The sequence below is a fragment of the Phoenix dactylifera genome, unplaced genomic scaffold (assembly GCF_009389715.1).
Source record: "Phoenix dactylifera cultivar Barhee BC4 unplaced genomic scaffold, palm_55x_up_171113_PBpolish2nd_filt_p 000090F, whole genome shotgun sequence".
Classification (NCBI taxonomy): Eukaryota; Viridiplantae; Streptophyta; class Magnoliopsida; order Arecales; family Arecaceae; genus Phoenix; species Phoenix dactylifera.
Window position 1 is genome coordinate 496,080 of NW_024067679.1, and position 13,996 is coordinate 510,075.

The 13,996-nt window shown below is 40.9% G+C and overlaps 1 protein-coding gene across 1 annotated transcript; it reads right to left on the reverse strand.

Moving 5' to 3' along the window:
* Positions 1 to 11,858: 11,858 nt before the first annotated feature.
* Positions 11,859 to 13,508, reverse strand: LOC103718553 (PTI1-like tyrosine-protein kinase At3g15890). Its single transcript, XM_008807430.3, has 4 exons — positions 13,456 to 13,508; positions 13,226 to 13,370; positions 12,857 to 13,119; positions 11,859 to 12,743 (listed from the first exon to the last, which is right to left on the reverse strand). The coding sequence occupies exons 1-4, from the start codon at positions 13,506 to 13,508 to the stop codon at positions 12,176 to 12,178; spliced, it is 1,029 nt and encodes a 342-aa protein (XP_008805652.1). The 3' UTR covers positions 11,859 to 12,175.
* Positions 13,509 to 13,996: the final 488 nt, after the last annotated feature.

Sequence of the window (13,996 nt, forward strand, 5' to 3'; positions counted from 1 at the left end):
CATGTTTGGTTGAGAAAAGTTGGACTCTGAAATGGGAATGGGAATGAGTGACTCCCATTCCAAATGTTTGGTTGGAGGGTATTCTATTCCCATTCTGAATCCATGGAAGAATGGAAAGGCCCCAATCTCACAAAATCCAATCCCTACTCTTCTCTAGTATTCAAATTTTATTGTAATTCTGATTCTCATTTCAATCCATTCTGAATTTGATTCTGATTTTGGTTTTGATCGCAATCCAAGCATGCCGTTAAAAGATTAATTCAATATTAATGCACCACCAAAAACTTAAACCTACCCATACATACCTAGCCACTAACTTGAAATAGACAAAAAAAAACAAAAATATCCTCCAAAAAAAAATAAAGTCAACCTAGGTCAACCTTAGCCAACCCATACCCAATACCTTTAAGATACACCTGCTGGATTACTCTTGGAGAGTCAATTCTAAATTTTGGCTAGAAGTTTTTATATGTTAGGTACACCAATTTGGACTTAAAATTGCTTGATCAGTTTATTTGAGCAAAATTGACTCCTAATCAAAAAGAATATAAATTACCTAGAATTTGACCGTATGTTATACTAAAAACATACTTTGAGCTTATAATATTTTGCCAATCATAAGCTTTCTAGCCCTTTGTTTCAGCAACCCAAATTTTCCTTCTTGATAAGGTCCTTGTAACCAAATTTTTACCCACTTTTTTATGACATCCAAAATTGACTTACTAAACAAAGCAAGCCACAACATCAGCAACAAAAAATAATTACTATATTAGTTTGTATTTTTTAAAATCTAATCCATGTCATGTGGCTGAACATTTTGTGATATGTCTAGAAGGCCTAATTTTATCTATCAATTTACCTTTCTCTCCTTTACATGAACCTTCCATCATAGGAGAGAAGGCTTTCTTTTATCTTTGCCTCTTTCTGAAAGCATGAGCCCTTTTAGCTTAGGAACCCTCTCCCTTAAGCTTGAAACCCCATCCAAAACCTTCTTTTCATGACCTCTCTACAAACACAATGCTAATCAAGATATATCTCTAATGATGCCTTCATATGTATAAACCTTAGCTAATGGAAGACGAAAGCAAGCAAGAAGCCTCCAAAGGATCTTAGCAAAGAGGGGCCCCTTGGGGCGTCCCCTCCAAAAAGGAAAGCTGATCCCTTCATAGAATCAAAAATTTGTTACTATTTTTCTTTCTATTCCTTCAAATCTACATAGCTTCTTTTAAATCTAATCCAATCTTGATTGCATTATTACTCGTTAGTTGAATGTCTAATTTTTATATGCATATATTTCTCTTGCTGGTGTGTTTTCTATTTTACTTTAGTTTTGCTTCAATATGTCCCTAATCCAGTCTTAATATGTCCTTTCTTAAAACAAGAAGGGAGAAATCTTGATTACCTTGGCCTAGAGGGACCCTAACATATTACCCCCATACGCTAAGCTGTGGAAGCATTTGAATTCAAGAGTAGCCCCTTTTTACTCTTAGATACAAGAGAGATGAGCTGTGAACATGTTCAAAAGAGACCTTAAGTAGTCACACACAAAAGGAGAGAGAGAGAAGGAAGAAAGAGAGGGCCTGCTAGGTGTTAGCAATTTATATGGTGCCTAGAGAAGTCTTCGGCCATCTGTTTCCATTTTTTCTTATTCTCGTATCTTCTTTATAAGCATTAATATATAAATTATTTCATTTAATCTTTGATAGTGATTTATCAAAAATGAGTGATGATCCTTGTCTTCCACTACATCATGATGTTGGATTTCTTTGGTGCCTTCATAAGCATCAAAGGACGGTTGGGCCACTACAGTCTCTTCTTGTTTCAGTGTGAAAGTGGAAGCAGATTACCATGGACCTTGAGTCAAGATTACTAATGATTATCAGGTGACATGATGCTATTTTTGGGTGATTTTGGATAAACCAACAAAATTGGCTCACTTTCTACAAAGCAAGTTTGTTGGCTTTGCTTTAGAAAGACCTAGTCAGATTGTACATGAGGAAGATTGAGGCTTCTTGGAACTCTGGTTTCTATAGGATGAGGCAGGGGAACAAATTTTGAGTGACCATTTTGAAAGAGTTAAACAAGATGATGGGGCCCACATTGAACTTTAGTATAGCCTTTTACCCTTAAGTAGATGGACAATTGAGAGGAAAATCTAATCTTGGAGAATATGTTGAAGGCCTTTGTTAGATTTGAAGGGTGTGAGGGATGAACACCATGGTGGAGTTTGCCTACAGTAGTAGCTATCATATTAGCACTCGCATGGCCCCCCTGAAGCATTGCACGTAAACATAATTCAACCATAATTCCTGCCTACTTTTCTTTTTGTCAGAAAATTTACTCCTTTCTAGCGTTATGTATCAAAGGATGTGATTGAAAAATGGGACATAGGGGATGATGATATGAGGATCTCTCTATAATCTTTATTTTTTTTCTTTTTCAAAAGAAATATGGCCGAAATTTTGTTTTGGATTCATCCAATCCTTGCACTTCCAAACCTCATCCAATTTAGCCGAGAATGGCCGGTTTCACGTGAGTAAGAGTTTAAACTCTAATCTCCATTGTTTTAGCTATCGAAGGCATACACCATAATCCCATCCCCACCCAACATCAAACAATCATGTTATATGTATATATGAATAAAAATTAACAATCTACCATGATCCAATTCTAATAATGACTTCAACCGTAAGTTTTGAGAGCGAGCTGAATTTCTTCTACTGAACCTCTACACGAACCAACAAGAGATTAATTGCCTCAAACATATTCCCTTCCTGCAGTGGCTAATTGGTCAGATTTGTAAGTAGGTCCAGCGCACTTGGGGAGGCCCAAATAGCCCATTAGGGCTTTATCTTCATTGTGTTTGCAGGATCATAGGAGCGTGCGTGGCATATGTGGGTAGGTAACACAAAAAAAAATAGAGAGCAGCTGAGAAACAAAAGAGAAAAAAAGAAGCAGCGGCAGAGAGAGAAAAAAAAATAAAAGAGAGAGAGAGAGAGAGCCAAGAGGTGCGGTGACACAGAGAGGAAGAGGGCACATCTTGCAGCATCAGTTTTGCACGCTGTACGGAAGAAATAGGTTCTTTCTCTTGTCCTTTTTGGGTATGTTTTTCACACAAAGATTTAACAAATTGGATTTCTATCTAAGAGTTGTGTTGGATGCTATAGAGAGTTGTAGTATTCATTGTTAAAGATCTCATTATATTATTGGGTTCATCACATTGTGGTGGTTTGTGTGAGATCATTGTTACTCTTAGAAAGATGATTTTGGAGTGTTTTCAATTTGTTGAGAACTCAAATTTTGGGCATAAACTTGAGTATTGTAAACTTTATATTTATTATAGTGGATTGATCGAATTTGCCCCATAATTTTTTACCCTCTACACTAGAGGGTTTTTTCATGTAAATTTGGTGTGTTCTCCTTTTGCTCTCTAGGTGTTTGATATATTGCTTGTGTAAATAATGCATAAATTAATATCTTATTCATAGCACTTATCATTATTTTAATTCACATATTTTGTAAATTCAACTAAAAAAATATGTTACCTTCATCACTACATTTTAATAAATTATTAAAGGTAATTCGAGTTTTACTTATTTATTTACTGATTAAGCTTAATGTATGCAGGTCGAGTCAAGCTTAATTAGGTAAAGCCTAAACTGACACTGCATCATTTCACAACCTCCAGAGTCAACTCCAAGAACTCTTCTCCAAAATCCAGTGCTTCCCATTAATTCCTGACTCTTCACATGTTCACCTAAATTTCTCCCCACTCGTTCCAACTCTTTTTCCACATGATCCAATTTTAATCTCAAAAACAATAAAATTCCTTCAATTATTTGTCTCTCAGATCTCAAAGCATACCATCACATTTGCACGAATCCCAAAGCTCCATCCACTCCTCACATCTCGTTCAACTAAAATCCCACACTCCAACCAAGTTCCCAGCCAAACCACATTAAAATCTTCAAACAAGCCAGCAGCCGTATCTACCGTTCTCAAGAGACTCCCCTATTTTTCTTCCCGCAAATCCCTCCTTAGCTTCATCTTCCCGAATCACCTGTGTCTCCCACGTCCACATTTCCCATGCGTCCTCAGCCATTTCCAATCTCCCCTGTTCCCAATCGGATGAACATCCCAAACGACTGCCTCCCACGAATCTCTACTCCGGATTAACTTCATCATCCACGGGCAGAACAAAGTTATCCTCTCATCTTCTCAAAATAGCATCCCAAATCTCCCAGCATCTTTCGGGATCCCCTCTTAGCCGTAAACACTAACCTCCTTCCGAATCAATCTTCTTCCAAGATCTTGTCGTTCATCTCGCTTGTGATCCGTCCGGGTATCCCGTGTTCAGCTAGACTTGCATCTTCAACAAATGATCTTCCGCCGATTCGCATGAGATCCTCTCAACGCCATGTCTTCTCCGCAGTGAAACGGCAGCAGCTCATCTTCCGAGTTGATCACTTCCTAGAATTCTTATCCCAGTCTTCATCTCGTCCGGATTGGTGTCGTATCCACAGATAAGCCTCAGCTGCATCTGCATCCATTTCGGGATACGATCAAATTTAGCCCTCCGCATGCATCCAAGCTGTGCTTCCCATACTTCACGGAAACAGAACAGGGGAGCTTCATCTCGAGCATTAGTGAATTCCGACTGTCGTGAGGATCAGATCAAGCAACCTTCCTTCTGTTTTGCCCTCATATCTTATTCCGCTTCTCCCGTGTGTCCCAGCCACCCACTTGCCATCTGTATCCCCTGTTTTGGAACAAAACCAAGATCTTCCACTTCATCTTTCGGATCAGCTTCCCAGCCAAATCCCAGCCTATCCACCGCGTTCAAGCTACTCCCCTGCTTAGGATCAGTTCAAACCTTTGCTCCGCATCCCAGCCGCGTCCAAGGAACCTCCCACATGTTGAAGAAGCTCGGCTCCAGGATTTACTCTAACCGGATCAGATGCGGCAACATCTCCCATCATCCACGGATGAGCTCAAATCCCCTGTTCGCGGATCAAGCCAGCCTTCATCCCGTTCGTAAGATCCATCTCCCACAGCCATCCGTGATCATCTCCCAGCATCCTCCTCTTCCGGCTTGATTCCAGCTCCCCTGTTACGTGTAGCATCCCGTCTTCATCGCCTACCAAACTCAGGATCCATTCAATCCCAACGTCCCTGCTCCAGGGGCGGCCCAATACATTTGGGGGCCTTTTTTTTAATAATAAAATTTTAAATAAGTATAAAATATTTTTTAAAAATGATATAAAAATAGATAGTAATCAAGTATAATATTCCAGTAAAGATACACGAATCTAATAAGAATAGATAAGAAGTCTTTTCAATTTAATATAATTTTTGAATGAAAATATAGAAAAGTAATTAACCTAAGAAAAGAGCCATGAAACTGATTAAATAACTAAGATAATGCTTAATAATACTTTTATTCTGTCAAGTAAGAGTAGAATAGGAAAAAATCATCCTATGGCACTTCATGGTCAAGATAAAGAAATTATGGGAATTATGGTAAAGCAAGAGCAGAATTTGTCCAGGCCTTTTCTATAAAAAAAAGTAGGGGCATTATGGAAAATTCACTCGATCTAATTAATAAAAATCCCATCCCACCATCTTCCTTTCAAAGTGAGTACCCTTACTTGGTGAGTACCGAAGCAGCTACTGCAGCATCACAGCACAGTAGCCATTCAACACCCACCCCCCCCCCTTTTCTCTCTCTACCCTCCAAGAAGTCCATCTCCAATCCCCCTATCTTTCTTCCCGATGGCCCAGGTGGATCAGGAGTATTGTGAGGGAAGGAAAACCAAGACCAAAACCAAAAAAGAGAAGGGATGAAAGATAAGAGTGGCTTCTGGCGGGTATCAAGCCAACCAAATCCCTCCTCTCTCTCTCTCTCTCTCTCTCTCTCTCCCCCCCTCCACCCAAAACAAAACTACTGTCCCCAACTTCCCAAATTGCTCCTCTGCAGGCCAGAAAACTCTCCACCTCCCTTCCATCAAGGGGGAAGACTCGTAGCCAGCTCCTGTTTCCGTTTTAAAAGGGGCCTTTGCTTCCTTTTGATCACGGTGCCAAAAACTTCCCCCTCTCTCTCTCAATTTCTTTTCTCCCTTCACCTCCCGGGGCCTTCCATTGGCCCGGGGCCTTAGGCGACCGCCTCGATCGCCTAAGGCTCGGGCCGGCTCTGCCCTGCTCACAGCTCGCTCCCAAACACAACCCCTGTTCCGAGTCGGTCCCGTATCCCATGCTCATCACGAATCCAACCATTCCCTCCTTTCACGGACATCTCCCAAGTCGTTCCCAGATTGCTTCCCAGCATCCGCAATTCATGGATAACTCCCAAAATCGCCTGCAATCCAAAGATTTCCTCCCAGCGTTCACGATAACTTCAGTCACCCACATCCTCGGAACAGAGACCGTTCCTCTCCTTTATCATCTCACTCGGAAGAATATATCTGAAGGTTGATAACAGAGGCTGTGAAGGCTATAAAAGGGAGTCGATGATGAAGGCTAGAGGCATTCTCTCTTCCGTTCCATTCTTCTTCCCCCATCAAGCTCGGGAGCTCATAGGCCAAATCCCACAAGAAACAGAGGAGGGAGAGAAGTTTGGGGCATTTCGGAAAACACTTCCCATATAAAAAAAAATTGAAGTGCTGAGGTAGAACCAGTCGATTGTGATGGAAGCCCGCTGCTGTGCCACTGCTGCTGCCGCCCACAACTCCATGGAAGGCTGATCTTTTCTCTAGGGCTGGATGCAGCCCTAACAAAGGGACATGGGTTTTATATTTTATTTTATATTCTTGGGGTTGTATGAACTTATTGTTTTTAATGGATATCTTCTTTTGAATCATATTTAATTTCTGTGATTTTAAGTATGATGTTCGTACAACTGTTCTTCATGATCACTAAGTAAATATAAGATAGTCCATGCTTAGGGAAGATGCAGTGTCCTGCCACATTAGTTTAGGATAGACATTTCATGCCAACCGAAGATGGATGTTCCTAAATTACTTTTGTGAGGTTTTTATTTAAATGCTTATTAGGCTTGTAGCCAATTTGCATGTTAATCCAAGAACGAATTACAATACAAATGACCCTTGTTCCGATGTTAGTGGTGAATTTCTTGCCCTAGATTCCCCCAAACTGATATCATTCTAATTGCATTTCTTATTAAAATTGCTTAGTTTAATAGTCTTCACAAATTTCCTTTTTCAAATATTTTTAAAGAAAAATAACTGTACCCCAATCCCTGTGGATCGATACCCGTAATCACTATCCTACCAGATACGTGCTATTGCGTGGTCTTCAAAGTTGACTATCACTTCTAATTATTCTTTTTGAAAGCCTATGATGGTGGATATCATTTATTGTAAGGATTTATATGAGCCCATTGAAGGTACTAATGCTAAGCCAAAGAACATTAGTGATGGTGACTGGAAGACAATAAACAGAAAAGCTATTGGGATATCAGCCAGTGGATTGATTTCAGTGTGTTTCATCATGTATCTCAAGAGATAGATGCTTACAGTCTTTGGATAAAATTAGAGGGTTTCTATAAGAGAAAGACAACTCAAAATAAAGCCTTTACAATTAGGAGGCTTATGAATTTGAAGCTGAAAGAGGGAAGATCTGTTGCTGAGCATTTGAGTGGGTTCCAAGACTTGGAGAATCAGTTGACCATAATGAAGATAGTGCTCGATGATAAGTTGTAGGCATTATTGCTGTTGAGTTCATTGCCTCACAATTGGAAGACTTTGGGGGTATTACTTAGCAACTCTGCTTCTAATGGGATGCTACAACTTACTCTAGTGAAAGATAGCTTGTTTAATGAAGAAACAAGAAGAAAAAATATGGGTAAGGACAGTGCACAGGCTCTTGTTATAGAAAATAGAAGAAGAGATAAGAGCAGAGATTTTAAAAGGCATGGTACTTTCAGAAGTCAGTCTAGTGCAAGAGAAAAAATCAAGTGATTCTACTATAATAAAGAGGGTCATATGAAGAAACAATGCAAGGCTTGGAAAAAACAATCGAAAGAGAAAAAGAATCAAAAGAAGGCCAAAGATGAATACACCACTACTTGTGTTTCAAATGAATTAGTGGCAGTTCTTTGTATGGGAGAGGACCAGTGTTGTCATGTTGCAGATCCCGATATGGAGTGGGTAATTGACTCAGCATGTTCCTATCATATCACTCCAAGGAGAGAGCTCTTCACTACTTACAGAGCATGTAAATTTGGCAAAGTGAAGATGGAAAATAATAGTTATGCTGATATTGTGTGAATTAGTGATATCTGCTTTGTTACCAATTTTGGATTCTCTTTTACCCTCAAGGATGTGCGACATGTTCTAGATATACACCTGAATCTAATCTTTACTAATGCTCTTGATGTAGCTGGGTATGATAACTATTTTGGCAACAAGAGATTAAAACTATCGAGGAGGTCAATGGTATTTGCTAAAGAAAAGTTATGTTGCACACTTTACAAAACATAGATAAAGTTGTGCGGTGGTACAGTAAATATGATTGAAGATGGTGCTTTACCAGATCTGTGGCACAGACGGCTGGCTCACATGAGTGAGAAAAGATTGCAGAATTTGGAAAGAAAGTTCATCATTCCTTTTCATATAGGTATGTCATTGAATCCCTGTAATTACTGTTTACTTAACCACCTCATTTCTTTTCCAAGAAGCCTCTAGTAGAAAACCCAATATATTGGATTTGGTGTATTCTGATGTGTGTGGTCCCATTGAAGTAGAGTCCTTAGGTGGCTGCAAATATTTTGTTACCTTTATTGATGATGTTTCATGAAAGTTGTGGATTTATGTTTTAAGAACAAAAGACCAGATATTTCAGTGTATTAAGCAGTTTCATGCCTTGGTGGACAGAAAAACAGGAAAGTCATTGAAATGTCTTCATACAGATAATGGAGGTGAGTACATATCTAATGAGTTCGAGAATTATTGCTCAGAGCGTGGTATTAGACATGAGAAGACAGTTCCTTGTATCCCACAGCATAATAGTGTTGCAAAGAGGATGAATCGCACCATTATAGAAAAGGTCAAATGTATGTTGAGGATGGCTAACTACCTAAGTCATTCTAGGGTGAAGCTGTTCTTACTGCATGCTACTTAATCAACCGGTCTCCATCAGTTCTTTTAGGTTTTGATATTTTTAAAAAAGTGTGGATAGGGAAGGATATTTCCTACTCTCATTTGAAGGTATTTAGGTGCAAGGCATTTGCACATGTGCTTAAGGAACAACGAGCAAAGCTTGATGATAAGGCCATTCTTTACATATTTGTTAGCTATGGAGATGCAGAATTTGGCTATAGGCTATGGGATCCAGAGAAGAAGAAGAAAATCATCAGAAGTAAAGATGTGGTTTTTCATGAAGATCAGACCTTGATGGACTTTAAAAAAGTAAAGAAGCCGAGTCAAGCAGTTGAAGGTGTTCCCGACTTTACATCTATCTCTTTGCCTTCAGAAGGTGTCACTGATGGATAAGAGATGCAAGTTGAAGACCAAGGTGATGAGCCAATTGTTGATGAGGATGATTTGTTTGAGCAGGGAGAGCAGTCTACTCTGCCTGAGAGTATTGAGTAGGGGGAGCAACCTACTACAGTAGAGCTTCAGGTTACGAGGTCTACCAGGGAGTATCGTCCATCAACTAGATATCCTGAATCAGATTTTGTTTTGCTTATTAAAGAGGGAGAGCCATAGAGATTTTCAGAAAATGTACACTCACAAGGACAAGCAGTGCTGGGTGAAGGCTATGCTGGAAGAGATGAGTTCTCTACAGAAGAATGACATTTATTAGTTGGTAGAACTTTCTAAAAGTAAAGGGGCTCTAGGAAACAAATGGGTGTTCAAGCAAAAGATGAATGATGAAAAGCTAGTGAAGTACAAAGTTCGATTGGTAGTAAAAGGCTTCAAGCAGCAGGAAGGTATTGACTTTGATGAGATATTCTTTTCGAATGTCAAGATGAGTTCCGTTTGAGTTGTTCTGAGTTTGGCAGCTAGTTTGGATCTTGAGCTTGAGTAGTTAGATATGAAAACTGCTTTTCCCTATGGTGATTTGGAGGAAGAGATCTACATGGTTCAGCGAGAAGAATTTAAAGTAAAAGAAAAAGGGCATATGGTTTGCAGGTTGAAGAAGAGTTTGTATGGGTTAAAGCAGGCTTCAAAGCAATGGTACAAAAAGTTTGATTCATTCAAGGTGGGTCATGGCTATACCAAGATAGAGGCAAATCATTATGTGTAAGAAATTTTTTTTGATGGTAAATTCATTATTCTTCTGTTGTATGTAGATGGCATGTTGATAGTAGGACAAGATGTTCAATTGATTTGTAGTTTGAAGGTAGAGTTGTCTAAGTCTTTTGACATGAATGACCTTGGTGCAGCACAACAAATTTTAGGTATGTAGATTTTTTGTGACAAAAAAACAAAGAAGCTGTGGTTATCACAGGAGAAGTATATTGAGCGGGTACTTAAAAGGTTTAATATGAAGCAGGCTAAACCGGTCGGTGCACCTCTTCGTCGTCACTTCAGACTGAGTAAGAAGACTTTTCCTTCTACCAAAAAGGAGAAAGATAGCATGGCAGTAGTTTCTTACTCCTCTGCAGTCGGTAGTTTGATGTATGCTATGGTTTGCACATGCCCAAATATTACTCATGCTGTTGAAGTTGTTAGCAGGTTCCTTGTTAATTCTGGCAAAGATCACTGGCAAACAGTGAAGCGGATCTTCAGATACTTGAGAGGTAGCTCCAGAATGTGCTTGACATTTGATATACAGATGCATATATGGCAGATGACCTTGATGGAAGAAAATCAACTTCAGGGTACTTGTTTATTTTTGCAAGGGGAGCTGTATCTTGGCAATTGAAATTGCAGAAGTGTATTGCCTTATCTACCACTGAGACTGAGTATATTGCAGCTACTGAAGCAAGGAAAGAGATACTTTGGATGAAACGATTTCTCCAAGATTTGGGTTTGAAGCAAGATGAGTACGTAGTTTATTGTGACAGTCAAAGTGTATTAGACTTGGGCAAGAATGCTACACATTATTCACGTGCGAAGCACATAGATGTGAGATACCATTGACTACACTAGGCAGTTGTAGAGCAGTTTGTACTACTACAAAAGATTCACACTGAGAAGAACCTAGCTAACATGATGAAAAAAGTTGTGACCAGAGAGAAGCTGAAACTTTGTGCCGGATTGGTCTACATGGATTCTAACTAGTAAGTTGGAGTACAGTCTCTTTTCTCTTTGGGCTGGAGGGGGAGATTGTAAGTGGGTCCAGCCCACTTGGGAAGGCCCAAATAGCCCATTAGGGCTTTATCTTCACTATGTTTGCGGGATCATAGGAGCGCGTGCGGCATATGTGGGCGGGTAACACAAAAAAAAAACAGGGAGTGGCTGAGAAACAAAAGAGAAAAAAAAGGAAGCAACAATAGAGAGAGAAAAAAAATACAAAAAGGACATAGAGCCAAGAGGTGCGGTGACATAGAGGAAGAAGGCACGTCTTGCAACATCAGTTTTGCATGCCGTACGGAAGAAACATGTTCTTTCTCTTGTCCTTTTGTGTGTGGTTTTTCACATGGAGATTTAACAAATTGGGTTTCTATTTAAGGTTATGTTGGGTGCTATAAAGAGTTGTAATATTCATTGTAAGGGATCTTATTACATTCGTGAGTTCATCGCATTGTGGTGCTTTGGGTGAGATCATTGTTAGTCTTAAGGAAATGATTTTGGAGTTTTTTCAATTCATTGAGAACTCAAGTTTTGGGCATAAACTTGAGTATTGTAAACTCTATATTTATTATAGTGGATTGATCGAACTTGCTCTGTGATTTTTTACCCTCTACACTGGAGGATTTTTCCATGTAAATTTGGTGTGCTCTCCTATTGTTCTCTAAGTGTTTGATATATTGTCTCTATGAATATTTATTCTAGTTGGTATTGAAAATTTAGCTTAGTTTATTCTGCAATATTTGGCCCTAACAAGATTTTGGCTGAAAACTTGTACATTCTGTGTTGTCGATCGCAAACAATTCCTTGCCCAAGATTGAGTACATGCACCAGCAATTCCGTGCCGTACGTAGAAAACATCACACCATCACCTCATTCTTGATGTTTTCCAGCTCTTCCTCTCACAGTACGAAGGCTCGCTAATCCCTCCAACCATCATCGTCATCCTCCCTCATCTCTTTCTTCATCACCACGACCTCTTTAGTCCTCCCCTCCCGCACCCCACTTTTGAGAAGCTCCACCACCTCCAGCATCGGGGGCCGGTTCTCCGGCCTGCCATTGGTGCACCGCAGCGCCACCATCACGACATTCCTCAGCTGCGCCTTGTCAAACTTGTCTCCCAGCCGAGGGTCTGCAACATGCTCCCACCTGCCCCTCTCCACCAGTGGCGTCACCCAGTTCACAATTTCCCGCTTGACGCCGCCGGGCAGCTTCTCGATCGGCTTCCTGGCGCTCACAATCTCGAGCAGCAGCACCCCGAAGCTGTACACGTCGCAGGCCTCCGACACCTTCCCCCACATGGCGTACTCCGGCGCCAGGTAGCCCAGCGTCCCCTTCACCCTGGTCGTCAGGTGGCTGACGCCTTCCGGTACCAGCTTCGCGAACCCAAAGTCGGCCACTTTGGCATTAAAGTCGGCGTCAAGGAGGACGTTGCTGGCCTTGATGTCCCTGTGGATGATATGGGGGCTGGCCTCATGATGCAGGTACCTATCCAAAGAAGAGAACAACTACAAAGATGAGCTTAAGAACTTATATGTAGTACTGTTATATGCTCTCAGGAGTGGAGCGAGTGAATGGATCATGGAATTATGATGACTTACACGAGTCCCTCAGCGGCTCCGATGGCGATCTTCATCCTCCGAGGCCAGTCCAGAAGCAGGTCAGCGGCGCGTCGACCGTGGAGATGGCTGATGAGACTGAGGTTGGGCATGTAGTCATAGACAATTAGCCTCTCATCTCCACCTGCGTAGAATCCTTTAAGGCTCAGCAGGTTCTTGTGCCTCACCCTTCCCAGTATCTCTACTTCGATCGCGAACTCCATCTCGGTCTTGGCTGTCATGGCCTTCAGCCGCTTCACTGCTATCTGAGAAGATCAATTGAAATGAAGAGAAACAAGCGCAGACATATATACATCATATATGTATACAAAAAGACAAGGTCATCCCAAGAGATGAAGTATGAGGGCTTGCCTCCTCTCCTTTGCTGGTTTGGCCGAAATAGACGGTTCCAAAGCCACCCTCGCCGAGCTTGTTCTTCTCATGGAAGTTGTTGGTCGCGTGGACGAGCTCTCTAAGGGTGTAGGCCTCCCATGGGTAGTCATGGCCCTTATTCGATCTGGAATATATCACTGACTGGAATCAGAATTGAAAACTTGAGCCATAAAGATAACTAGTAGCACTGAAGTAACAAGAAGGATTACCGGGGCTTTGCTTCTAATTCGCCGGAGAAGCAACAGAACCATCTCCGAAGCATTTCCCTAAGGAGCGAAGAAAGGAGGGGGAGTGGATGGTGAAGGTCCCTGAAGCGTCCTTGGAATTGTAGGTTTGACAACGAGAGGGAGAAAGTGGCGTTATACGTGAAGACAAGGGCCAGCGAAGGTGTCTCGAATTCGAATGAACAGCTCGGTCTCTAGCTTTTGTTGCCTTATGGGGGGTTATCTACCTCGTTCTTTCCTCTCATTGGAGACTTCACTCTGTTGATCGTCCAACTTTCTAGAGAGACAATTTATACCGTATTGTTGGTTCCTAGGTTCCATTTATATGGGTGAGTAGGCTAGTAGAAAACGTCAAAACGGTGGACAGGAAACCATGGCAGGTTAGCACTCGGTCTTTTATGATGGTTGCTTCTAATCCCGATTTGAATTAATTAGTGCAAGTGTCATTTTGAACAGGACCAATTCGACCATGCTTACACCAAAATAAGACCTTCACTTTTCTGCAGGAAATGCATCACCTTTCCGA